The 20,950-nt window shown below is 44.6% G+C and overlaps 1 protein-coding gene across 1 annotated transcript in view; it reads right to left on the reverse strand.

The window, feature by feature from the left end:
- Nucleotides 1-16,576, reverse strand: part of HELZ2 (helicase with zinc finger 2) — a 62,987-nt gene extending 46,411 nt beyond the window's left edge. The window contains exons 1-4 of the mRNA XM_089662568.1: nt 15,627-16,576; nt 11,783-11,966; nt 4,865-4,981; nt 2,955-3,487 (exon numbers count right to left, since the gene is read on the reverse strand). Of these exons, the coding sequence (XP_089518694.1) occupies nt 2,955-3,487; nt 4,865-4,981; nt 11,783-11,966; nt 15,627-16,573 (1,781 nt within the window). The 5' untranslated portion in view covers nt 16,574-16,576. The remainder of the gene's footprint in view (nt 1-2,954; nt 3,488-4,864; nt 4,982-11,782; nt 11,967-15,626) is intronic.
- Nucleotides 16,577-20,950: the final 4,374 nt, after the last annotated feature.

Below are 20,950 nucleotides of genomic sequence, written 5' to 3' on the forward strand. Positions count from 1 at the left end.
GGACACATAGGATAACAGGGAGAGTTCAGGGGCTGCTGAAAAAAACGCAGAACAGCTCCTGAACGTCAGTTTATCAGCTGCAGTGTACATGAGCCCTAAAAGCTGAACTCCAGACAAGCCATGAATACACAGGTAAAACGTATATATTGGAACCGTCATAACCACCAAAGTCTTTGCAATTCTTTGCACCCAGTTTTGTGATCCAGACCCCCTACCCCCAGATCTCCACAACACCTGCTGCATTGGTTGGTCAGGAACACACTCCCCAGCCTGCTGATTTGTTAATGAGGAAGCAGCTGCCGCACACTTGTGAGTCACCACAGTGCATACTCCGCTCTCTCCTTAGGTCAGCATGCCGTTCGTCATCACATGTGTTGAGGCACATTGGCTCCGTGGTGTGAGTTGGTCCTCACTCTTTGATTCCAAATGTTGCTGTGCAGAGGAATACAGACACGTATACTAAAGGCATGCTTAATGAATACATAACTTCAATAATTGGTGTTTTTTGTTGACGATACAGACATCAGGGGGTTTATTTACTAAAGCTGAAGAGTGCAAAATCAGACTCCCTTCTGCATAGAAACCAATCAGCTTCCAGGTTTCATTGCCAAAGCTTCATTGAACAAGCTGAGGTTAGAAGCTGATTGGTTTCTATGCAGAAGGGAGTCTGATTTTGGACTCTCCAGCTTTAGTAAATAAACCCCCATATCTTCAGCCTCTTCCAGCCTGAATGACTCCTGCAGGCAGCTAAATAGTTCTGTCAAGGTGCAGGCAGCATTTTGCTGCATTTTTTTAGAGGTTTTTTCTTTACCAAAAAAAAAAAAATTTTTTTTAGTAAGAAAAAAAGTCCAAAAACGCTGAAAAAAAAAATGTTTTTGGGTTCCAAAAACATTGGTTTGCCGCGACTTACCGCCTTTTTCAGCGTTGAGCTTTTTTACAGCTAAAAATCTCCTCTAGAAACCCACTAGTTCTGGGTTTTTTTCCAGCCAAAAAATGTTGATTACAGTCTATGTGTGCATGGTCACATAGGATAACATGCTGGGGGGGTTTGCTGGCTGTAGAAAAAAACATCAAAAGCCAAAAACAGCCGCTGTAAAAACATCCCGTGCGTATGAGGACTTAGGCTCCATGCACACAGGGCGGTATAATGTTGGTAACGTTAGCTGTGTAAAGTCACGTTAAAAACGTGAGTTTTGCAGCATTGTTTAGCGTTTGTGGGATGCTTTGTGAAGGCGAGGGACCACAGTTATCTATGCTTTTACAGAAGATAATGATATTGAGCAGAGTATCCTGTTAAAGATGAATGGCAAGACTGAAACTGGAGCCATTCAGCAAATAGGCTGGGACTTGTGAACCATGCAACGTGACTGTATGAACTTGTGTCAACCGGCATTGGGATTGCCTCAATGACATTAGATTGACATTAGTTTAACCCCTTGGTGCCTGCGCCTCCCGGCCCTTTAAGGGTTTCAGAAGCCGGGAGGAGAGGCGGGGTTTTAAGGTCATGTGACCGCCGTGAATCGGCATCACGGAGGTCACATGATCGGGAAAGGTCCAGATCGAAAGAGTAGATTGGGACCTTTCTGTGAGTACTGGACATGTGTGCTGGGAGCGTGCAGGGCACGCGTTCTCAGCACATATGTTTTTGGTAATTGCACGCAAATGTGCGGCCGTTTGGCATCAAGGCCCAGACGCCGGAAGGCCACACATTTGCGTGCGGCTGGCGTGAAGAGGTTAAGAAAGTATTGAAATCATTCAGAAATTAATTAGAGGTGCATCTGACCTGCAGTTGACCTCCTTCTTACATGAATTTGACCTGCTTCAAGCTGTTTTTGCATCCCTATAGACTTAGGCAGGCCACAGACGGTGCAAATGTCTTTCCTGGAACTACGGGTTGCAGGAAAAATATTTTCAAGGTTCCCCCATCAACACAGACAGTGCTGACAGGGGAATCCCTCTTGTTGAGCAATTTTCTTCTCCTGGTAGGGGGGAAGCTGGGAGAAGACAGTGATTATTACTAGCGACAATAGCAGCTGCTAGTGATAATCAGGAAATAGCAAAAAGCAGGGCGCTGAGGTTAGCACCAAGTGAAACAACACCTTTATTAAAAGCAGCACACTTACATATCAGAACTCACCAATCCACCAGTGGATAATGACACAGCAGGTTGAAACACCAGATCCGATCTGCTGAAGGTACACAGAGGCAATAAGTGGCCACCAAACATGCAGCAGCAGGGGCTCCAATAGGCCAGCAGATGGTGTGCATAAAAAGAGCTGGTGGCATCTCCAGCCGCACCGTGAGGATGTCAGAATCCTTAGGTGATGTCATAGGAGGCAAGCATAAGGCATTTCAAGGCTCTTAGCCCTCTTTTTCAAATTCAAAATGAATCCTGAAGGCTGATCGATTGACCAACTTGGTACATTCAACCTGCCTCCACATGGTTCGAATCTCGGCCGGTTCGAGATTTGAACTGTTTATGGCCGGCCTAACATTGGAATGATAACCCACTTGATGCAAACCAAAGCCTGACATTATATTCTTGTTGTGCAAACTTCTGAAGATTTACCAACGGCTATGTGGTGTGAGGGCTTACGTGATTGGATAATAATGGAATTGTTTACATAGGCATTGCCTGTAATGACAAGGATGTTGGTAAATCTAAGGAAGACTGTACAGAGATGGTATAATAACATTGGAACTTGTTTGGCCAGCTTAAATTTTAGGTGTAGCCAGGGGTGGACTGACCATTTGAGCACTTGGGCACTGCCCGAGGGCCTGGGGTCAGTAGGGGCCCCATGAAATGCCCCTGGTACCTTTTATAGGCTTTTTTTGGGTGTGCTTTGAGTATGGGCAAGGACACAGGGGCCCCATGATCCCCTATTGCCCGGGGGCCCCATGAGTTGTCACTCTGCCCCTGGGTGTAGCTATCCTTGTCTGTCACCTAAGCTCACCTGGCTATGACTTCCTCTCTAGCGGCCTCTTCTTGAAGTAGTTTAATGTGCATCACCTCCCGATAATTTTCTACCGTCAGCGTCTGTTGCTCTGCAGTTCTCCCACCATAACGTGGATTCATGGAGGGAGGTTTGTACAGGCGCAAGAGTTTTTCTTCCTCTTGTGTTCTCTCCTTGCATGGAAAACATAACTGCTTGCCTGGGATCCAGCGTTCACAAGATGTCAGCAGGCTGTGATCCTGTTCTGGGGTCCTTTCCAAATCACTTGGGATTTCTTCCTGACCTCCTACCTGTACGAAGATCTTCTGCAGCAAGACGGGGCGGATTCCAAAATCCATAGTCAACCACTTCTCAAAGACTCCAAATACCGAGCATTCGGCGCTCACTCTGATTTTATAACAATGTGTTCGGGAGGTCTTAACCTGGAAATAGTGGCCAGGGGCATAAAGGCAAGAATCTGGCAAACCTTGTGCTGTTAATGAAAAGACGGCTCCAGGATCCAGCTTCAGCAAAGCTACATGTTGGAGGGGCATCTATAGCATAAGAAGTCAACAGTTAATACACTAAAGACAGTCAAACCCTACATAACAAAAAAAGAACATAAATATACTGTAACGTTGGACAAGGCTATGGCCATATTATTCACACGCATTTATATGATAAGGACAGCACAGTGGCTAAGTGGTTAGCACTTCTGCCTGGCAGTACTAGGGTCATTGGTTCGAATCCCAACCATGGTACCACCTGCCTGGAGTTTGTATGTTCTCCCTGTGCCTGTGTGGGTTTACTCCAGTTTCCTCTACCTACGTGGGTTTTCCCTGGGTACTTCCTCTACCTACATAAGTTTTCCCTGGGTATTTTGGTTTCCTCCCACACTCCAAAGACATGCTGGTAGGTTAATTGGATCCTGTCTAAATTGGTATGTATGAATGTGAGTTAGGGACCTTAGATTGTACGCCCCTTGAGGGTTAGGGACCTTATATTGTACACCCCTTGAGGGTTAGGGACCTTAGATTGTACGCCCCTTGATGGTTAGGGGCCTTAGATTGTACGCCCCTTGAGGGTTAGGGACCTTAGATTGTACACCCCTTGAAGGTTAGGGACCTTAGATTGTACGCCCCTTGAGGGTTAGGGACCTTAGATTGTACGCCTCTTGAGGGTTAGGGACCTTAGATTGTACGCCCCTTGAGGGTTAGGGACCTTAGATTGTACGCCCCTTGAGGGTTAGGGACCTTAGATTGTACGCCCCTTGAGGGTTAGGGACCTTAGATTGTACGCCCCTTGAGGGTTAGGGACCTTAGATTGTACGCCCCTTGAGGGTTAGGGACCTGAGATTGTACGCCCCTTGAGGGTTAGGAACCTTAGATTGTACGCCCCTTGAGGGTTAGGGACCTTAGATTGTACTCCCCTTGAGGGTTAGGGACCTTAGATTGTACGCCCCTTGAGGGTTAGGGACCTTAGATTGTACGCCCCTTGAGGGTTAGGGACCTTAGATTGTACGCCCCTTGAGGGTTAGGGACCTTAGATTGTACGCCCCTTGAGGGTTAGGGACCTTAGATTGTACGCCCCTTGAGGGTTAGGGACCTTAGATTGTACACCCCTTGAGGGTTAGGGACCTTAGATTGTACGCCCCTTGAGGGTTAGGGACTGATGTGAATGTACAATATATATGTAAAGCGCTGCGTAAATTTATGGCGCTATATAAGTACCTGAAATAAATAAATATGATTGCAAGCTATCCGTTCACTGTTGCTGGTGACATCACTGAGAATGTGGCTCATTCTTTATCTAGAGACCGGTGACATCGCTTACAAAGCAAACTAGGCAACCACTAAAGGCAATACAGAACATTTTCACTGCATTCGTTTTTTTTTTAAAATTGTCGATTTAATTGTCTTTGCATTTCTTACCTTGGAGTGGATAGTAAAATTCCACACAGTTTGCACTGGCTTTTGTTTGGATTGAATTTTCAAAGGACCATCGCACAAGACTTTAACACCTTCAATGCCTTCACCTTCCTCCGAGAGCTGTGGAGAAAAAGATATTTCTAAGTGTTCTTAAGTCACAAGTATAATCTGAGTTTCGATAAATTTACTGCAGCCAGATTCAGTGAGATCCTACAAGAATTATTAGTTAGGTCTCTGCTGTGTAGCTTTCCTCCCTCTCTCTGTGAAGCAGCAATGGATGGTATTGGGAATACCCGGGGTGCATATACAGTACATGGCTGCTGGACTTGTGCACTACCGAAACACCTGGATGAATACACGGAAGTAACACCATACATGGGTCGAATTCCGAACGATTTGTTGTCCAAAAATCAAAAACGTTGTTCGCTTGGTAATCCGATGGTGCCTACAATGCAGGGGCGGACTGACCATTCGAGCACTTGGGCACTGCCTGAGGGCCCGGAGTCAGTAGGGGGCCCCAAGAAATGCCCCTGGTACCTTTTTATAGGCTTTTTTTTTGAGTGTGGGCGAGGACATAGGGGCCCCATGAGTTCTCAGTCCGCCCCTGCTACAATGATTTCGAAAATCGGACAACCAAGTCATAAAGTTCACCCCATATAGCAGGCTAAACGTCTGTTCCTTCCAGGTCACGGCTCACGCGCATATTCTTTTCAGAAAAACAATCGTATGATTTGACCATCATTGAGTTGAAAATCGGTCGTTTTTCACGAATTTTCCAACATGCCCGATCACTGAAAAGGGGAGGAACCACGAAAATCAGCCGGTGCCATTGACCCACTAAGGCTACGTTCACTTTGTCAGCAGGCGCCAGACAGGGGTTTGGGAAGCGTTTTTAACGCTTCTCAAATGGCTTTGAAAATTCTGCACATGGCAGCACACAGTGCTGTTCACACTGAAGCGTTAGCATTGCGGCAAAACTGACGCCTCGTGTCGAGTCAGGAGGAGTTGAAGCCTCCCATTCAAGTCTATGGTGCCGCTCCGCATTTGCCTGGCAGACGTTTGCGGTGTGGTTGTGATGCGGTTGCGGAGCGTTGATATCATTTAACTTCATTATAGCAGTTTGTGGTGCTGTTTTAATGCTTGGCAAACGTCTATCAACCTCCTCAAAACCGCGCATACGGCGTTTTGGGAGCATTTGAGGAGTGTTAAAAACTCTTCCCAAATGCCTGTCTAACGCTATAGGGGCGTTTGGCAAGAGTTAGAAATAAAGTCAAGTGTGAATGAGCCCTTACAGAGCGAAAATCGGCCGATTATCCTTAGGTCCGATTTTCGGATGAAAAATCGATCGAATTTCGACCCATGTATGGCTGGCATTAAAAGCCACAAGATCATACTGTGTACTTTTGTCTAAACAAAGATGAACAGCCTGTCATTGCTGAGAACTCCTTCTGAAAATGCTGGTTGCCTGGCTTTCCAGATCTGTTGTCTGTTTCTGTATCAGTGACTTTGTGGGCTAGTTCACACTAGATGCAGTTCAATGCGCTTCTTTTTTTCTGCATCAAAAATGCATGCAGAGTGTTTTCCATGTATTCCAGTGGCCCTAGTTCACACCAGTGCAGTCAGTTTCCGATGCAGGGAAAAAAAAGTAGAACATGCTGCATTTTTTCTGCACAGAACTGTCGAATCGGTCGAATTTCGACCCATGTACGGCCGGCATTATACACCGTAGCGCTCAGGGATACTTCAGAAGCTCACCAGGTAACAAAATGAAAACAATCAAAGAGATATCAGAGTGGGAATAGTCCAACAATGCTGCCTTCTTGAGGTTAGAAATCTTAAAAACATAAATGAACAAGCAAAGGGTGCAAAGGCCTAGTGCAGTACTGTCATAATTTATTGAATATAAAAACAAGCGAGTGCACAGTCACAAAAGCCAGGGAAAGAAAGCATAGTCCAAAACCCAGAAACCACAATGGTGATCTGAAAGATGGAAGTCACAGGGTTCTCACATGATTCAGACTACCGCTGACGTTTCGAGGGGCATGCTACCTTCTTCAGAGCAAAAGGTTATTTGCTCCAAAGAAGACAGCATGCCCAGGGGCGGACTGACCATTCAAGCACTCGGGCACTGCCCGAGGGCCCGGGGTCAGTAGGGGGCCCCATGAAGTGCCCCTGGTACCTTTTATAGGCTTTTTTGGGTGTGCTTTGAGTGTGGGCAAGGACACAGGGGCCCCATGATCCCCTATTGCCCGGGGGCCCCATGAGTTGTCAGTCCGCCCCTGAGCATGCCCCTCGAAATGCATCAGCGGTAGTCACCCTTGTGTTTTCTGGGTTTTTGTACTAGACTTTTTTTCCTTGGCTTTTGTATGTACTTGTTGTTATATTCAATACATTGTGATGGTAATGCGTTAGTCAATAGGTCGAGTCGACAGGTCATCTTTCTTCCATGTATTTCAAGAATTGGGTTTAATTTCTGAGTGTTCCTTGAAACCATAGAAAGTCAGATGTCTTAGTAAAAGCAGCTAACAATGAGACATCTTCCTATCATTGAATGCTGATCACAAAGTATCACTGGCAGCTATTCTTCTAGGCCACAAAGTGACCATTGCTACCTCTAGTATTAGAGACTGTAAAAAGCTATTGGCTGTGATAATTAGCAAAGTGTGATCGTGGTGCCCTTAACTTTCCTCCCTAGGTGGGTATCACCACAATAATAAGTAAATTAAAGCGGAGCTCCACTCAAAAGGGGAAGTCCCGCTTTAAGGATTGGTCCCCCGCTCCTCATTAAGGATTGGCACCTTTGGGGAGCGGGTACCCGAAATTGACAGGTACCCACTCCCACTGCGATCGTCTAGGCCAGGGGTAGGCAACCTGCAGCTCTCTAGCTGTTGTGGAACTACATTTCCCATGAGGCATTGCAACATTACTAAACTGACAGTTACAGCTATGACTTGCACAGGCATGATGGAACTTGTAGTCCTGCAACAGCTGGAGAGCCGCAGGTTGCCTACCCCTGGTCTAGGCAATCGGATGTGGAAGTTGTCCTCCTACCCTCCCTCCTCTTAGTCTTCTGGGACACGTGACAGATCCCAGAAAACTACAGGGCAGGGAAGCGCAGCGGTACTCATGCATGCGCACCTGACTGTGAAGCCGCAAGCTGGCACAGCTGGGTGCCCACACTGAAGATGCCGGCGCCTGGAACACCTGGTGAAATGGGCTGCGGAGAGGACATCGCGGGATCGTGAGACAGGTGGCTGTTTTTAACCGCCTCCCGCCCGCCATATATGGTAATGACGGGCGTAAGGCGGTTCTCTCGTTCTGGGAGGACGTCATATGACCTCCTCCCACTCTAACCGCGCATCAGTGCCCATCAGTGCAGCCTCATTAGCACACATCAGTGACGGAGAAAAATCACTTATTTACAAAATTTTATAACAAAAAACGTTTTTTTTTAATTTTCAGTTGTTTTTGGTTTGTTTAGCTAAAAATAAAAAACCCAGAGGTGATTAAATACCACCAAAGGAAAGCTCTATCTGTCTCAAACAAATGATAAAAATTTCATATGGGTACAGTGTTGCATGACCGCGCAATTGTCATTCAAAGTGCGACAGCAATGAAAGCTAAAAACTGGCCTGGGCAGTAAGGGGGTATAAGTGCCTTGTAGGCTAGTAGTTAAAAGTCAGAAGCTACAGTTTTTGTAGCTGCCGACTTTTATTTTTTTACACTGGAACTCCACTTTACATACTAAAAAAGAAAAGAATTTGTGAACAGCGACACCAGCTTAGGATACCCGACCTTTATTAAACGTACAGTGGGGCAAAAAAGTATTTAGTCCCCACCAATTGTACAAGTTCTCCCACTTACAAAGATGAGAGAGGCCTGTAATTGGCATCATAGGTAGACCTCAACTATGAGAGACAAAATGAGAAATAAAATCCAGACAATCACATTGGCTGATTTGGAAAGAATTTATTTGCAAATTATGGTGGAAAATAAGTATTTGGTCACCTACAAACAAGCAAGATTTCTGGCTCTCACAGACCTGTACCTTCTTCTTTAAGAGGCTCCTCTGTCCTGCACTCATTACCTGTATCAATGGCACCTGTTTGAACTTGTTATCAGTATAAAAGACACCTGTCCACAACCTCATACAGTCACACTCCAAACTCCACTATGGTGAAGACCAAAGAGCTGTCGAAGGACACCGGAAACAAAATTGTAGACCTGCACCAGGCTGGGAAGACTGAATCATCAATAAGCAAGCAGCTTGGTGTGAACAAATAAACTGTGGGAGCAATAATTAGAAAATGGAAGACATACAAGACCACTGATAATCTCCCTCAATCTGGGGCTCCACACAAGATCTCACCCGTGGGGTCAAAATGATCACAAGAACAGTGAGCAAAAATTCCAGGACCACACGGGGGGACCTAGTAAATGACCTGCAGAGAGCTGGGACCAACGTAACAAAGGCTACCATCGGTAACACACTATGCTGCCAGGGACTCAGATCCTGCAGTGCCAGACGTGTCAACCTGGTTAAGCCAGTACATGTCTGGGCCCGTCTGAAGTTTGCTAGAGATCATTTGGATGATCCAGAAGAGGATTGGGAGAATGTCATATGGTCAGATGAAACCAAAATAGAACTGTTTGGTAGAAACACAACTCGTCGTGTTTGGAGGAGAGAGAATGCTGAGCTGCATCCAAAGAACACCATACCTACTGTGAAGCATGGGGGTGGCAACATCATGCTTTGGGGCTGTTTCTCCGCAAAGGGACCAGGACGACTGATCCATGTACAGGACAGAATGAATGGGGCCATGTATCGTGAGATTTTGAGTGCAAACCTCCTTCCATCAGCAAAGGCATTGAAGATGAAACGTGGCTGGATCTTCCCACATGACAATGATCCCAAACATACCGCCCGGGCAACGAAGGAGTGGCTTTGTAAGAAGCATTTCAAGGTCCTGGAGTGGCCTAGCCAGTCTCCAGATCTCAACCCCATAGAAAACCTTTGGAGGGAGTTGAAAGTCCATGTTGCCCAGCGACAGCCCCAAAACATCACTGCTCTAGAGGAGATCTGCATGGAGGATGGGCCAACATACCAGCAACAGTGTGTGCCAACCTTGTGAAGACTTACAGGAAACGTCTGACCTCTGTCATTGCCAACAAAGGATATATAACAAAGTATTCAGATGAACTTTTGATATTGACCAAATATTTATTTTCCACCATAATTTGCAAATAAATTCTTTCCAAATCAGCCAATGTGATTGTCTGGATTTTTTTTCTCATTTTGTCTCTCATAGTTGAGGTCTACCTATGATGCCAATTACAGGCCTCTCTCATCTTTGTAAGTGGGAGAACTTGCACAATTGGTGGCTGACTAAATACTTTTTTACCCCACTGTATAAGAGAAAAAACAGTATACTAAAAATTTACCAATTACTCAAAAAAAGGTATATATTCCTGATGGGATTCAGTGCTTGCACACATTTTATAAGTAATTGGGCAATTTTTAATATATTGTTGTTTCTCTAATACGTTTAATAAGGATTGCGTAGCCCCAATTTGGTGTTGTTTCTCAAATTCTTTTCTATGTTAGTACGATATTAGTGACCTTTGAAGTGAGGAAATCACTACTTACCTGCCCTAGATGGTTCCACACAGATTCTGTTACAAATGGTCCTCTGAGGACAATGGAAATATTACTCCATGACATGGATCTAGCATCATGGGAGGCAGCCAGTTTCACCGCAATGGGCCAACTATACAGAGGTCAACTGTATAGCCGACAATGCACCAGACAAAAAAAGGTTCATAGTTCTCTATCTTTATCAAATTACAAAGGCTTTGCTAAATTCATAAGAATGGACAGAAGAAATATTAACATATCTTTTGTTTCCAAGGGTGGGAGAGGTCTGAGGTGTGAATTGGTCATTAACATATCTTTTGTTTCCAAGGGTAGGAGAGGTCTGAGGTGTGAATTGGTCATTAACATATCTTTTGTTTCCAAGGGTGGTAGAGGTCTGAGGTGTGAATGGTCATTAACATATCTTCTGCTTCCCCAGGTGGGAGAGGTCCGAGGTGTGAATTGGTCATTAACATATCTTTTGTTTCCAAGGGTGGGAGAGGTCTGAAGTATGAATGGTCATTAACATATCTTTTGTTTTCAAGGGTGATCCCAGGTCTGAGGTGTGAATTGGTCATTACAATGTGTGACAAGCTTGGTAGGAACATCCTGTGTTCAGTGTTTTGTCCATCTGAGTACCTTGAAAATGCTTTGCGTGCATTTTTCATGATGAAAAAAAGGCTCTGGATTGCATCGGGGACAGGAAGGGTTAAAAAAAAAAATCTAAAGCAAACGCTTATAAACGTGATTTTACAAGTGTTTTCTGTTTGAAACGCTGATAAAATCGACTGCTGAACGCAAGTTTTCTGTGTTCAAAAAAACGACTGTAAACTCAAATGCCTGCAAACGACTGTAAGCGAAGATGTGTACATGGACACATAGGAAAACATTAGGGAGAGTTCAGGGGCTGCTGAAAAAAACATTGAACAGCTCTTAAACGTGAGTTTATCAGCTGCAGTGTACATGAGCCCTTAACCTCTCCACCGTCTGTGATGAGGTGATTGTAGCCGTAAAAGTGCACTTGCGAGTACTGCTTGGACCTTGAAGAAGAACACATACCCGAAAGCTTGTCCTGAAAATTGTATGTTAGTGCAAATAAAATCACGGACAGTACGCAATTGTTTCTGTCACCATCTGCGAAAAACTAAAAACTGAGCTTTGGGTGGACTGACCCTTTAATTGGTTAACAAAGAAAGCTTTGGCTACCAAGACGACTTAATATAGTGTTTAGCATTCTTTGTAGTAAGGTGATGAGGTCATGGAAGACCACCTTTCTATGTGTTACTTACCACTGGCATGTCACTGGTGCTGTGCTGACATTCCTGTAGCAGTCGGTCCCGGTAAGAGAGAAGACCTTCTTCCTCCACCACCTGCTTGTTCCTTCTGCTTACTTTCACCCTTAGGATCCATTCCTCCAGTTCTTCCTGGCTGTGAGCCTTCCCACAACCCTCTCCGTAAATGCACTGTGATGGGCTTTAGAAAAAAAATGAGTCAGGACAAAAATGAAAACTCAGATACTTAGCATGTCATATGCACATTAGTAAGATAAAAGAGTGGTTACTACAAAAAACACAACCGCGGTGCATTTTAAAAATTATTACTACAGGTACTTCTATAGCGCCATCAATTTACGCAGCGCTTTATGTATATATTCACATCAGTCCCTAACCCTCAAGGGGAGTACAATCTAAGGTCCCTAACCCTCAAGGGGTGTACAATCTAAGGTCCCTAACCCTCAAGGGGCGTACAATCTAAGGTCCCTAACCCTCAAGGGGCGTACAATCTAAGGTCCCTAACCCTCAAGGGGCGTACAATCTAAGGTCCCTAACCCTCAAGGGGCGTACAATCTAAGGTCCCTAACCCTCAAGGGGCGTACAATCTAAGGTCCCTAACCCTCAAGGGGCGTACAATCTAAGGTCCCTAACCCTCAAGGGGCGTACAATCGAAGGTCCCGAACCCTCAAGGGGCGTACAATCTAAGGCCCCTAACTTACATTCATACATACACATACTAGGGCCAATTTAGACAGGAGCCAGTTAACCTACCAGCATGTCTTTGGAGTGTGGGAGGAAACCAGAGTACCCGGAGGAAATCCACACAGGCACAGGGTGAACATACAAACTCCAGGCAGGTGGTGCTGTGGTTGAGATTCGAATCAATGACCCTACTACTGCCAGGCGGAAGTGCTGTCCATGTATTTTCTATTCATTTAGCCATTGCGCTGTCCATGTATTTTCTATTCATTTCTATTCCCCCATCCTCTGGAACTCCCTACCCCAATCTATCAGACTATCGCCTACTCTACTTACTTTTAGGCGATCACTGAAAACCTATCTCTTCAGGGAAGCCTATCCTGCCCTCAGTTAATACTGGAATCCTCCACTCTTCCAACCACTCCATCCCCCACAGCTATTACCTATTGTACCATTAACCCCTCCCTCCTAGATTGTAAGCTCCAAGGATCAGGCCCTCCTATCCCTCTTGTATTGAACTGTATTGTTGCTGTATTGTCTTCCACTATAATGAAAAGCGCTGAGCAAACTGTTGGCGCTATATAAACCCTGTATAATAATAATATCAATGGGGTGATGCGTTTTCTAAAAGCGCACCAAAGATGCAGCATGCAGGACTTTACAAAACACACTGTGCCCGCAGAGTAACTGGTGTGAAGAGTTCCATAGGACTGAAAGCAAAATAATATTATTGCTTTTTTCTTCCGCTTTAGCAAGCTAAAAGCTCAGCAAAAGACTAAAAACAAAACAATCAGCACAAAAGACATAATTGACAGTTGAATGATGTGTCCTTTGTCCTGACTGTTCTGCTTTCAGTAGAAATCTTGCTGTGTCCTGTCCTACCCCCTCCCCACTTCCCATCTTCCACAGGACACAGCAAGATTTCTATTGAAAGCAGAGGAATCAGGACAAAGGTGACACAACATACAAACTGTGAGCTATGTCCCTGAGATTCTTCTATTTTTAGGTTTAGCTAAACCTAAAGTTCTATTAAAAGTAATTAAAAAAAAAAAAAAAGAACCATGTTATGCTTATCTGCTCTGTGCAGTGGTTTTGCACAGAGCAGCCCCGGTCTTCCTGACAAGTGCCCCCAGAGCAAGCAGCTTGCTATGGGGGCACCCAAGTAGGCTTGCTTTGAGCCACTGCTCTGCGTGTCCATTCACACACAGAGCCATGGCTCGACCCTGTCCCCTCTCTCTTCTCATTGGCTTACTGTCTGTGATTGACAGCAGTGGGAGGAAATGGCTCCTGCTGCTGTCTCAGCCAATGAGAAGGGAGAGTGCCCGGAGAGCTGAGGCTTTCGTGCACACCTCTGGATAGAGATTTGACTCAGGTAAGTTTAGGGGGGGTTGGGGGGCTGCTGCATACATAAAGTTTTTACCTTCATGCCGGTAAAAAAACTTGAGCCTTTACAACCACCTTAAGCCAGCCATTCATGGATCAAAATTCAACCAGTTCAGCAGGGACCGGCCGAATCTCGATCCAATTATGGGCAGGGTGGTTGTACAGAAGTCAATCTACCTACCGCTGTCAGAATTCAGTAGCTCAGCAGGGAGGATTCCCCCCATAACTGCACGTGGTGAATGGGGGAATCATGTCCTTTTTATTTTTCGTTCAACCCGCTAGTTGAACAAAAAAAGTTACTAACGCATGGGCAGCTTTAGGCTTTAAATATACATCTGAAAAAGTTTTTTGGATATCTATTTGTGTCAGAAATCTTGTGAGATGATAACTTCCTGTGCTCTCTACCTGTACTGACTTGTTATCAATTGAACTGTTCTCTGCGAACCAGGGGCGGACTGACAACTCATGGGGCCCCCGGGCAATAGGGGATCATGGGGCCCCTGTGTCCTTGCCCAAACTCAAAAAAGCCTATGAAAAAGGTACCAGGGGCATCTCATGGGGCCCCCCAGGCAATAGGGAATCATGGGGCCCCTGTGTCCTTGCCCAAACTCAAAAAAGCCTATGAAAAAGGTACCAGGGGCATCTCATGGGGCCCCCTACTGACCCCGGGCCCTCGGGCAGTGCCCGAGTTTCCAAATGGTCAGTCCGCCCCTGCTGGGAACTACAGAACCATGCCCCTCAATACTATGGGCAATAGATGAGGGGTTGGGTTTCAAAAGCTTGTCTTGTTTCTGTTCTCCTGACACAGAAGGGCGTGTGAGTGTTGTTATCCTGTGGCAGGAAGTGTGTTACTTCAAGGATCTCCATCTAAGAATAAAAGGGAAAAATCCTAAAAAAAAAAGAAAACTAATGCAGTCACCAACATCTAAAGGCTGATAAACTGAAATATATTAAATTTTTGTTTTGGGGTTAGATACACTTTAATATATCACAGTTTACCAGTTCTTAAGCCCCGTACACATGATGAGAATATCGGACGAACAATCGCCCGTTTTTTTTCGCCTGCTAATCTCACATCGAAAGTGGAAAGGTTATTAAAGATACGAAAATTCTCCTATGAAAGAAAAGAATTTCGAAAGTGATGTCATGTATTGTATTGTATTTTCGGACTCTACTGATTACACGAAAATCGTACAAGAAAGATTTTTGCGCTTGTCCCTTCGGATATTGTCGCACAAATTGTCGTGATTGGCTCTTGAAAGCTGTCTACTAACGATCCGATTATCGGAGGATCGGTCCTCATAGGAAAATTTTCGTACAATCTTCTTATAGTGTGCACGGGGTATTACATTTACTGGGTGCATTCATTCTCTTTTTTCAGGCCTTGTTATTCCTAATCTTACCTGGTAATCCCGCAGATACCACACTTCTAGACCTAGGGTGACAACACTCATTCACTGTACTGTATCTATGGAGGGAACCATGGTTGTCACCCTAGCAGGGCCGGACTGACAACTCATGGGGCCCCCGGGCAATAGGGTATCATGGGGCCCCTGTGTCCTTGCCCAAACTCAAAAAAGCCTATGAAAAAGGTACCAGGGGCATCTCATGGGGCCTCCTACTGACCCCGGGCCCTCGGGCAGTGCCCGAGCTTCCAAATGGTCAGTCCGCCCCTGCACCCTAGGCTGCTTTCTAGATTTCACCCTTGGGCATCTAACAGACAACGATCTATCAGTTTCTGGTGAATAAACTGTTTAGGGATGTAATGTGTACTTACTTTTCACAGATGAAGAATCTTTTCATGTCATCTGGTGGGTCACGGTGATTCCACACTGGTGAAGAATCGGCTTTCAGCATACGTTCGTGTTCCAGTGAAGAGCAGTGTGCTTCAAAACCTTCTTGAGTGCCTGCCCTAACCAAGCAGAGGCGGCAGTAGAAACCTATGTCCTCTCCATCATCCTCCTGTATAAGACTCCGGCTGAGGCCATATTTCAGCTCTATTTTCCACACCGCAAGCTCAACCTCGCTGTGAGCTTTGGGGCAGTGCCCGTTTTCCTCCCGGCACAGGAGACCCCTGGAGCTGTGGACACACAACTGAATATGGGGCACGTATGGAACAGGTCGGATGGCGTTGCATTCTTTCCTCCCGTTGTCGGTAACGATGTGAGCGAGAAGAGGAACTGGCCGTGGGTGGGATTGACATAAACTGGTTAGAGTGACCTTCCGAGGGCTTTGATAGAAACACTGCTCACAGATATTCTGAAAGCGTCCTCCAAACTCGCTTAAGATATCTTCCCAGCTACTAAACTCCTTGAGGTTAGCACCTCCAGTGGGCTTGTTTAGTAGAAGAGATCGCAGGTGGCTCCTCTCTAGGTTATGGTGCTTTTCAAAAGACCAGACGTGAATTTCTTCCTTAGTCCAAGCAAAACTGCATTTTTGGAAGTGCAAGTTGCAACCCTTAGAGGGCTGGTAGTTCCAGCAGACGGAATAACGTGCTGGCACTGGGTAAGCAGGGCGACGCCTCACCTCATGCCATTCATTGACTTCTTTAGCATCCTTTGACCTTGAAAGAAGAAGGTTGGCATTGCAGATGTGACGGACGGGGTTATAGGTGTAGGTGATCTCATAAAGCTTCTTACTGCACTTGGTGCAGGACAGGAGGAGCTCCACATTTTCCAGAAGTGGTGCCAAATCTGGTGGCACCAGTGGTGCAAACTGTCCCATAGCTAAACCTTCAACAACAGAATAAATGAGCAATCTGAAAAGTAGAACTGAATAAATTGATATACAGTATACACTACTATACATAAAGACCATTAAGACATTTCATACCAACTAGATACTATTATAAACTCCAACCACCCAACACCAAGGGCTAAAGAATCGTTGTCTTTTCTTCAAAGGGGCACTGAAAGGCCTTGCTCATGCTTGATAAAAAAGGCCAACAAGCATACTTTTTTTTTTTTTACATCTTTTTTCACCATCTAGGTTTTTGGCTGGAGTTAAAGTGGTTGTAAAACCTTGCATATACCCAGTGAAGTGACTGGCCTCAGGTGATACACAGAGATAAAACAAACCCTCCAACATACGTTGTAACTGTTTATCTATAGCCGTCTTTCCCCTACATCCAATTAAAGTGCAGAATTTACATAGGATCTCTCAGCTCTAAAAAGCAGGGGGCGGAGAGCTGAAGTTACATCTCTGAGGAGAGCTCTGAGAGCTGATTGGAGGGAAGGGACACACCCAACTTCACACAGCACATAGGAACAGAGATGAGGCTGTCAATCACAGAATGTGCCTTCCCCTGCCACCAGTTTCCTCTTGATGTCAGGAAAACTCGTCAGAAATAACTCACGCAGATAGCAGAGGAAGGCAGCAGTGGACAGATATAACACTTAGTGCCCTGGATTGAGACAAGTACACATTATAGGGGGATATGCTTTGTTCATATTTCATGTCTGCGGTTTACAACCACTTCAAGGTTACTGTACTTGCTGGCATATACAGACGTAGAAGTAGTTAATGCTGAACTCCAGGCAGATATACAATACACCCATTAATGCATATATTTATACATTTTTTCTGAGTATCAGTAGAGCTCAGACTAGGAAATGAAATAGTCAGGTGTGCTGTAGCCCTTATGTTCCAATAAGGAGCATGCTGATAAGAGAGAGCAAAGTAACAGAGATGAGCTCATCAGTCTGCCACTTCTCCTTTCAATGTCCAGTCACAGGCTGGGGGAGGGACAAGACCTGTAGGTGTTATTTAAAGCAGACCTCCTTTCCCCAATTTACACATCTGCATGCTGATATGAAATTGCCTAACACTTTTTTTTTGCTTTATATACCTTTTTTCTCTTAGATACCACTTCCTGGATTCCCTGAAGCCAGTGGTGAGGCCACCCTAGCTGCACAGATGCCTCCTAGACAGGTGGGGGTTTATTTACTAAAGCTGGAGAGTGCAAAATCAGACTCACTTCTGCATAGAAACCAATCAGCTTCCAGGTTTCATTGCCAAAGCTTCATTGAACAAGCTGAGGTTAGAAGCTGATTGGTTTCTATGCAGAAGGGAGTCTGATTTTGGACTCTCCAGCTTTAGTAAATAAACCCCGTGGTGTCACCAGTGCCTTCAGGGCAATTCTGTACCTAAACTGCAAGGTCTCCAACTGCTGTCACACTGTGCATGCGAGGGGCGCAGAACATAACGTCAGGTGCCTCATTTCACTGTACAAAATTACAGTCATTTGCTAGGGAAAAAAAACTCCAGGAAGGATTTTTTTCTCTCCCCAACAGATGTCTGTAGTGTCATAGGGTGCATGTATGAGATGAAACACGTGATGTCATGTGCTTCACCTCGCATATTCACAGTATCATGGAAAATGTAAATAGCGGTGTGTGAATGGGGACCAAAGCAGCACACAGGCAGGGCAAAAATAATAAAGGATGATGAAAATGTCACAGGAAATTGGTAGGTATGATTATTTATTCCCCCCCCCCCTTCTCTGTTCACATACTGTACACAGGGCAGGGGAGCGAGGTTGTCTTTTACAGCAAAAAAACTGGGCTGTAAAGATCCCAGGGCTGGATGGACAAAAATACAAATCTCTTGTTAGGTAAAACAGCATCCATATATGCATTTTATGTGTATTTGCGCATTTGTCAGGAGTTGGGCTTTAAGATTCCTTATGGTATTTAATAAAAAATGATAAAATTTGCCCCAGATGGTAAAAAAAAAAAAAAGTGAACAGATCTCAAACCTTTTCTCAGAATTAAAAAGATCGTTTGCCAGTCTGCACATCCCTTGACATTTTTATTTTTATATATACGAATTTGTAATGCATGAGCATTGCCCTTTTAAGACGACTGTAGGGAAAAAAAAAGGGAAGTTTCTGGTGACCAGCCGTCAAACTCGGGGCTGTCCCTGAAGTAAAGGGACACAGGGATTACTGTATTGATCCTGCAGAGCACAATAAAGATTGTAAGGAATATTTAAAGGATCACAATGAATTCTTACCAAAAAAAACAGGAGTCTCGCGTTGCCTGGGGACGATAGCATCGAAAATAACTCTTGTCGCCTTTGTGTGTCCTTTCTGACTGTCTTGCTCATCATCTGAGTTTCTGTCCTTTATAGTTTCGTTTCACTCAGTAGCTTTCAGGGCTGTTTACAGTCCTGACGTCAGGATGGCCCCTCCTCTCTTTCATTGTAAGCTGTGAGCTGAGCTCAGGGAAGAGAAGAGGGAGGATGGGGTGAGGGCGAGGTGGGGAGGGTGTATGGTGATGCTACGGGAAGTATTAGGCCTCATTTGCACAGGAGTACTTCAGACGATCAGCGGTGTGAAATTATTATTATTATACAGGATTTATATATTATTATTATACAGGATTTATATATTATTATTATTATACAGGATTTATATATTATTATTATTATTATTATACAGGATTTATATATTATTATTATACAGGATTTATATATTATTATTATTATTATTATACAGGATTTATATATGTTATTATTATACAGGATTTATATATTATTATTATTATTATTATACAGGATTTATATATTATTATTATTATTATACAGGATTTATATATTATTATTATACAGGATTTATATATTATTATTATTATTATTATACAGGATTTATATATTATTATTATACAGGATTAATATATTATTATTATTATACAGGATTTATGGCGCCAACAGTTTGCTCAGCGCTTTACAATATAACGGGAGACAATACAGCAACAATATAGTTCAATACAAGAGGGATAGGAGGGCCCTGATCCTGGGAGCTTACAATCTAGGAAATGAACCCCTTACGCAGCAAAACTAAATACTAAAATTAAAAAATCTCAAATTGGTAATGACTAATAAACGTCATTAAACCCATGATCGAACTTACCAATGTAGCCTTCCGCAGGGCTTTCATTCAATAGCCTATGCGCAGTGTATGCTCAAATCAGTATGCCTTTGGGGATAACTGTTACAACTGTCAGTTTGATGTTAGCTCTCAACTGTCCAATGGCTGAGCTCCTAGCTGATCACATGTGCAACACCATTGTAACTGCAGATTTAAATAGCGGTTAAAGTGGAGTTCCACTCACCTGTCAAAAAATAAAAGGCAGCAGCTACAAAAACTGTAGCTGCTGACTTTTAAAAAACAGCCACTTACCTGTCCCTCGGTCCCATGGTGTGTCCCCCGCAGCCCGTTTCAACGGACGTCCTGTAATCCAGGAGGCCGGCATCTTCAGTGTGGGCACCTGGCTGTGATAGCACTGTGCATGAGCGAGTATTACTGCGCTTCATGAATGGTCCTGTAGGCTTCTCGGACCTGTCACATGTCCCAAAAGACTACAGGGAGGGAGGACACCTTCCATTTCCGATCGCCTAGGAGATCAGACCAGAAATGGGAGTGGGTACCTGTCAAATTCGGGTGCCTGCTCCCCCCCCCGCCCCCCAAAGGTGCCAATCCTTAATGAGGGCAGTCCTTAAAGCGGAACTTCCCCTTTTGGGTGGAGCTCCGCTTTAAGATTATTATTATACAGGATTTATGGCGCCAACAGTTTGCTCAGCGCTTTACATTATAACGGGAGACAATACAGCAACAATACAGTTCAATACAAGAGGGTTAGGGGGGCCCTGATCCTGGGAGCTTACAATCTAAGAGGGAGGGGCTAGTGGTACAAAAGGTAGTAACTGTGGGGGATGGACTTGTAGGAGGAGTAGCAGATTCCATTATTAGCTGAGGGCAGGATAGGCGTCCCTGAAGAGATAAGTTTTCAGATATCGCCTAAAAGTGAGCAGAGTAGGCGAAAGTCTGATAAATTGGGGTCCAGTGCTGTGCATGAGAGCGGCGGCTCTCCCAGTTCTCTCACTCCTCACTGGGCAGATTGATAGCAGCTTTTAATCAAACTCTGTGATGAGGCAGCAGGGCTTGTGGTTTTTACCAGTGAAGGGCAAAGATTGACATACTATATGTAGTGGATGATAAAGAGGAGACTGAGACGTGGTGGGAGATTCAATTATATTTTTTTTAAATAAATAATTTATGTCTGAAATTTGGCAATGTAGAGAACCAGAAAACTTTAATTC

This window comes from Staurois parvus, unplaced genomic scaffold, assembly GCF_062004578.1.
Source record: "Staurois parvus isolate SC_StPar_1 unplaced genomic scaffold, SC_StPar_1.0 ptg001490l, whole genome shotgun sequence".
Taxonomy (NCBI): Eukaryota; Metazoa; Chordata; class Amphibia; order Anura; family Ranidae; genus Staurois; species Staurois parvus.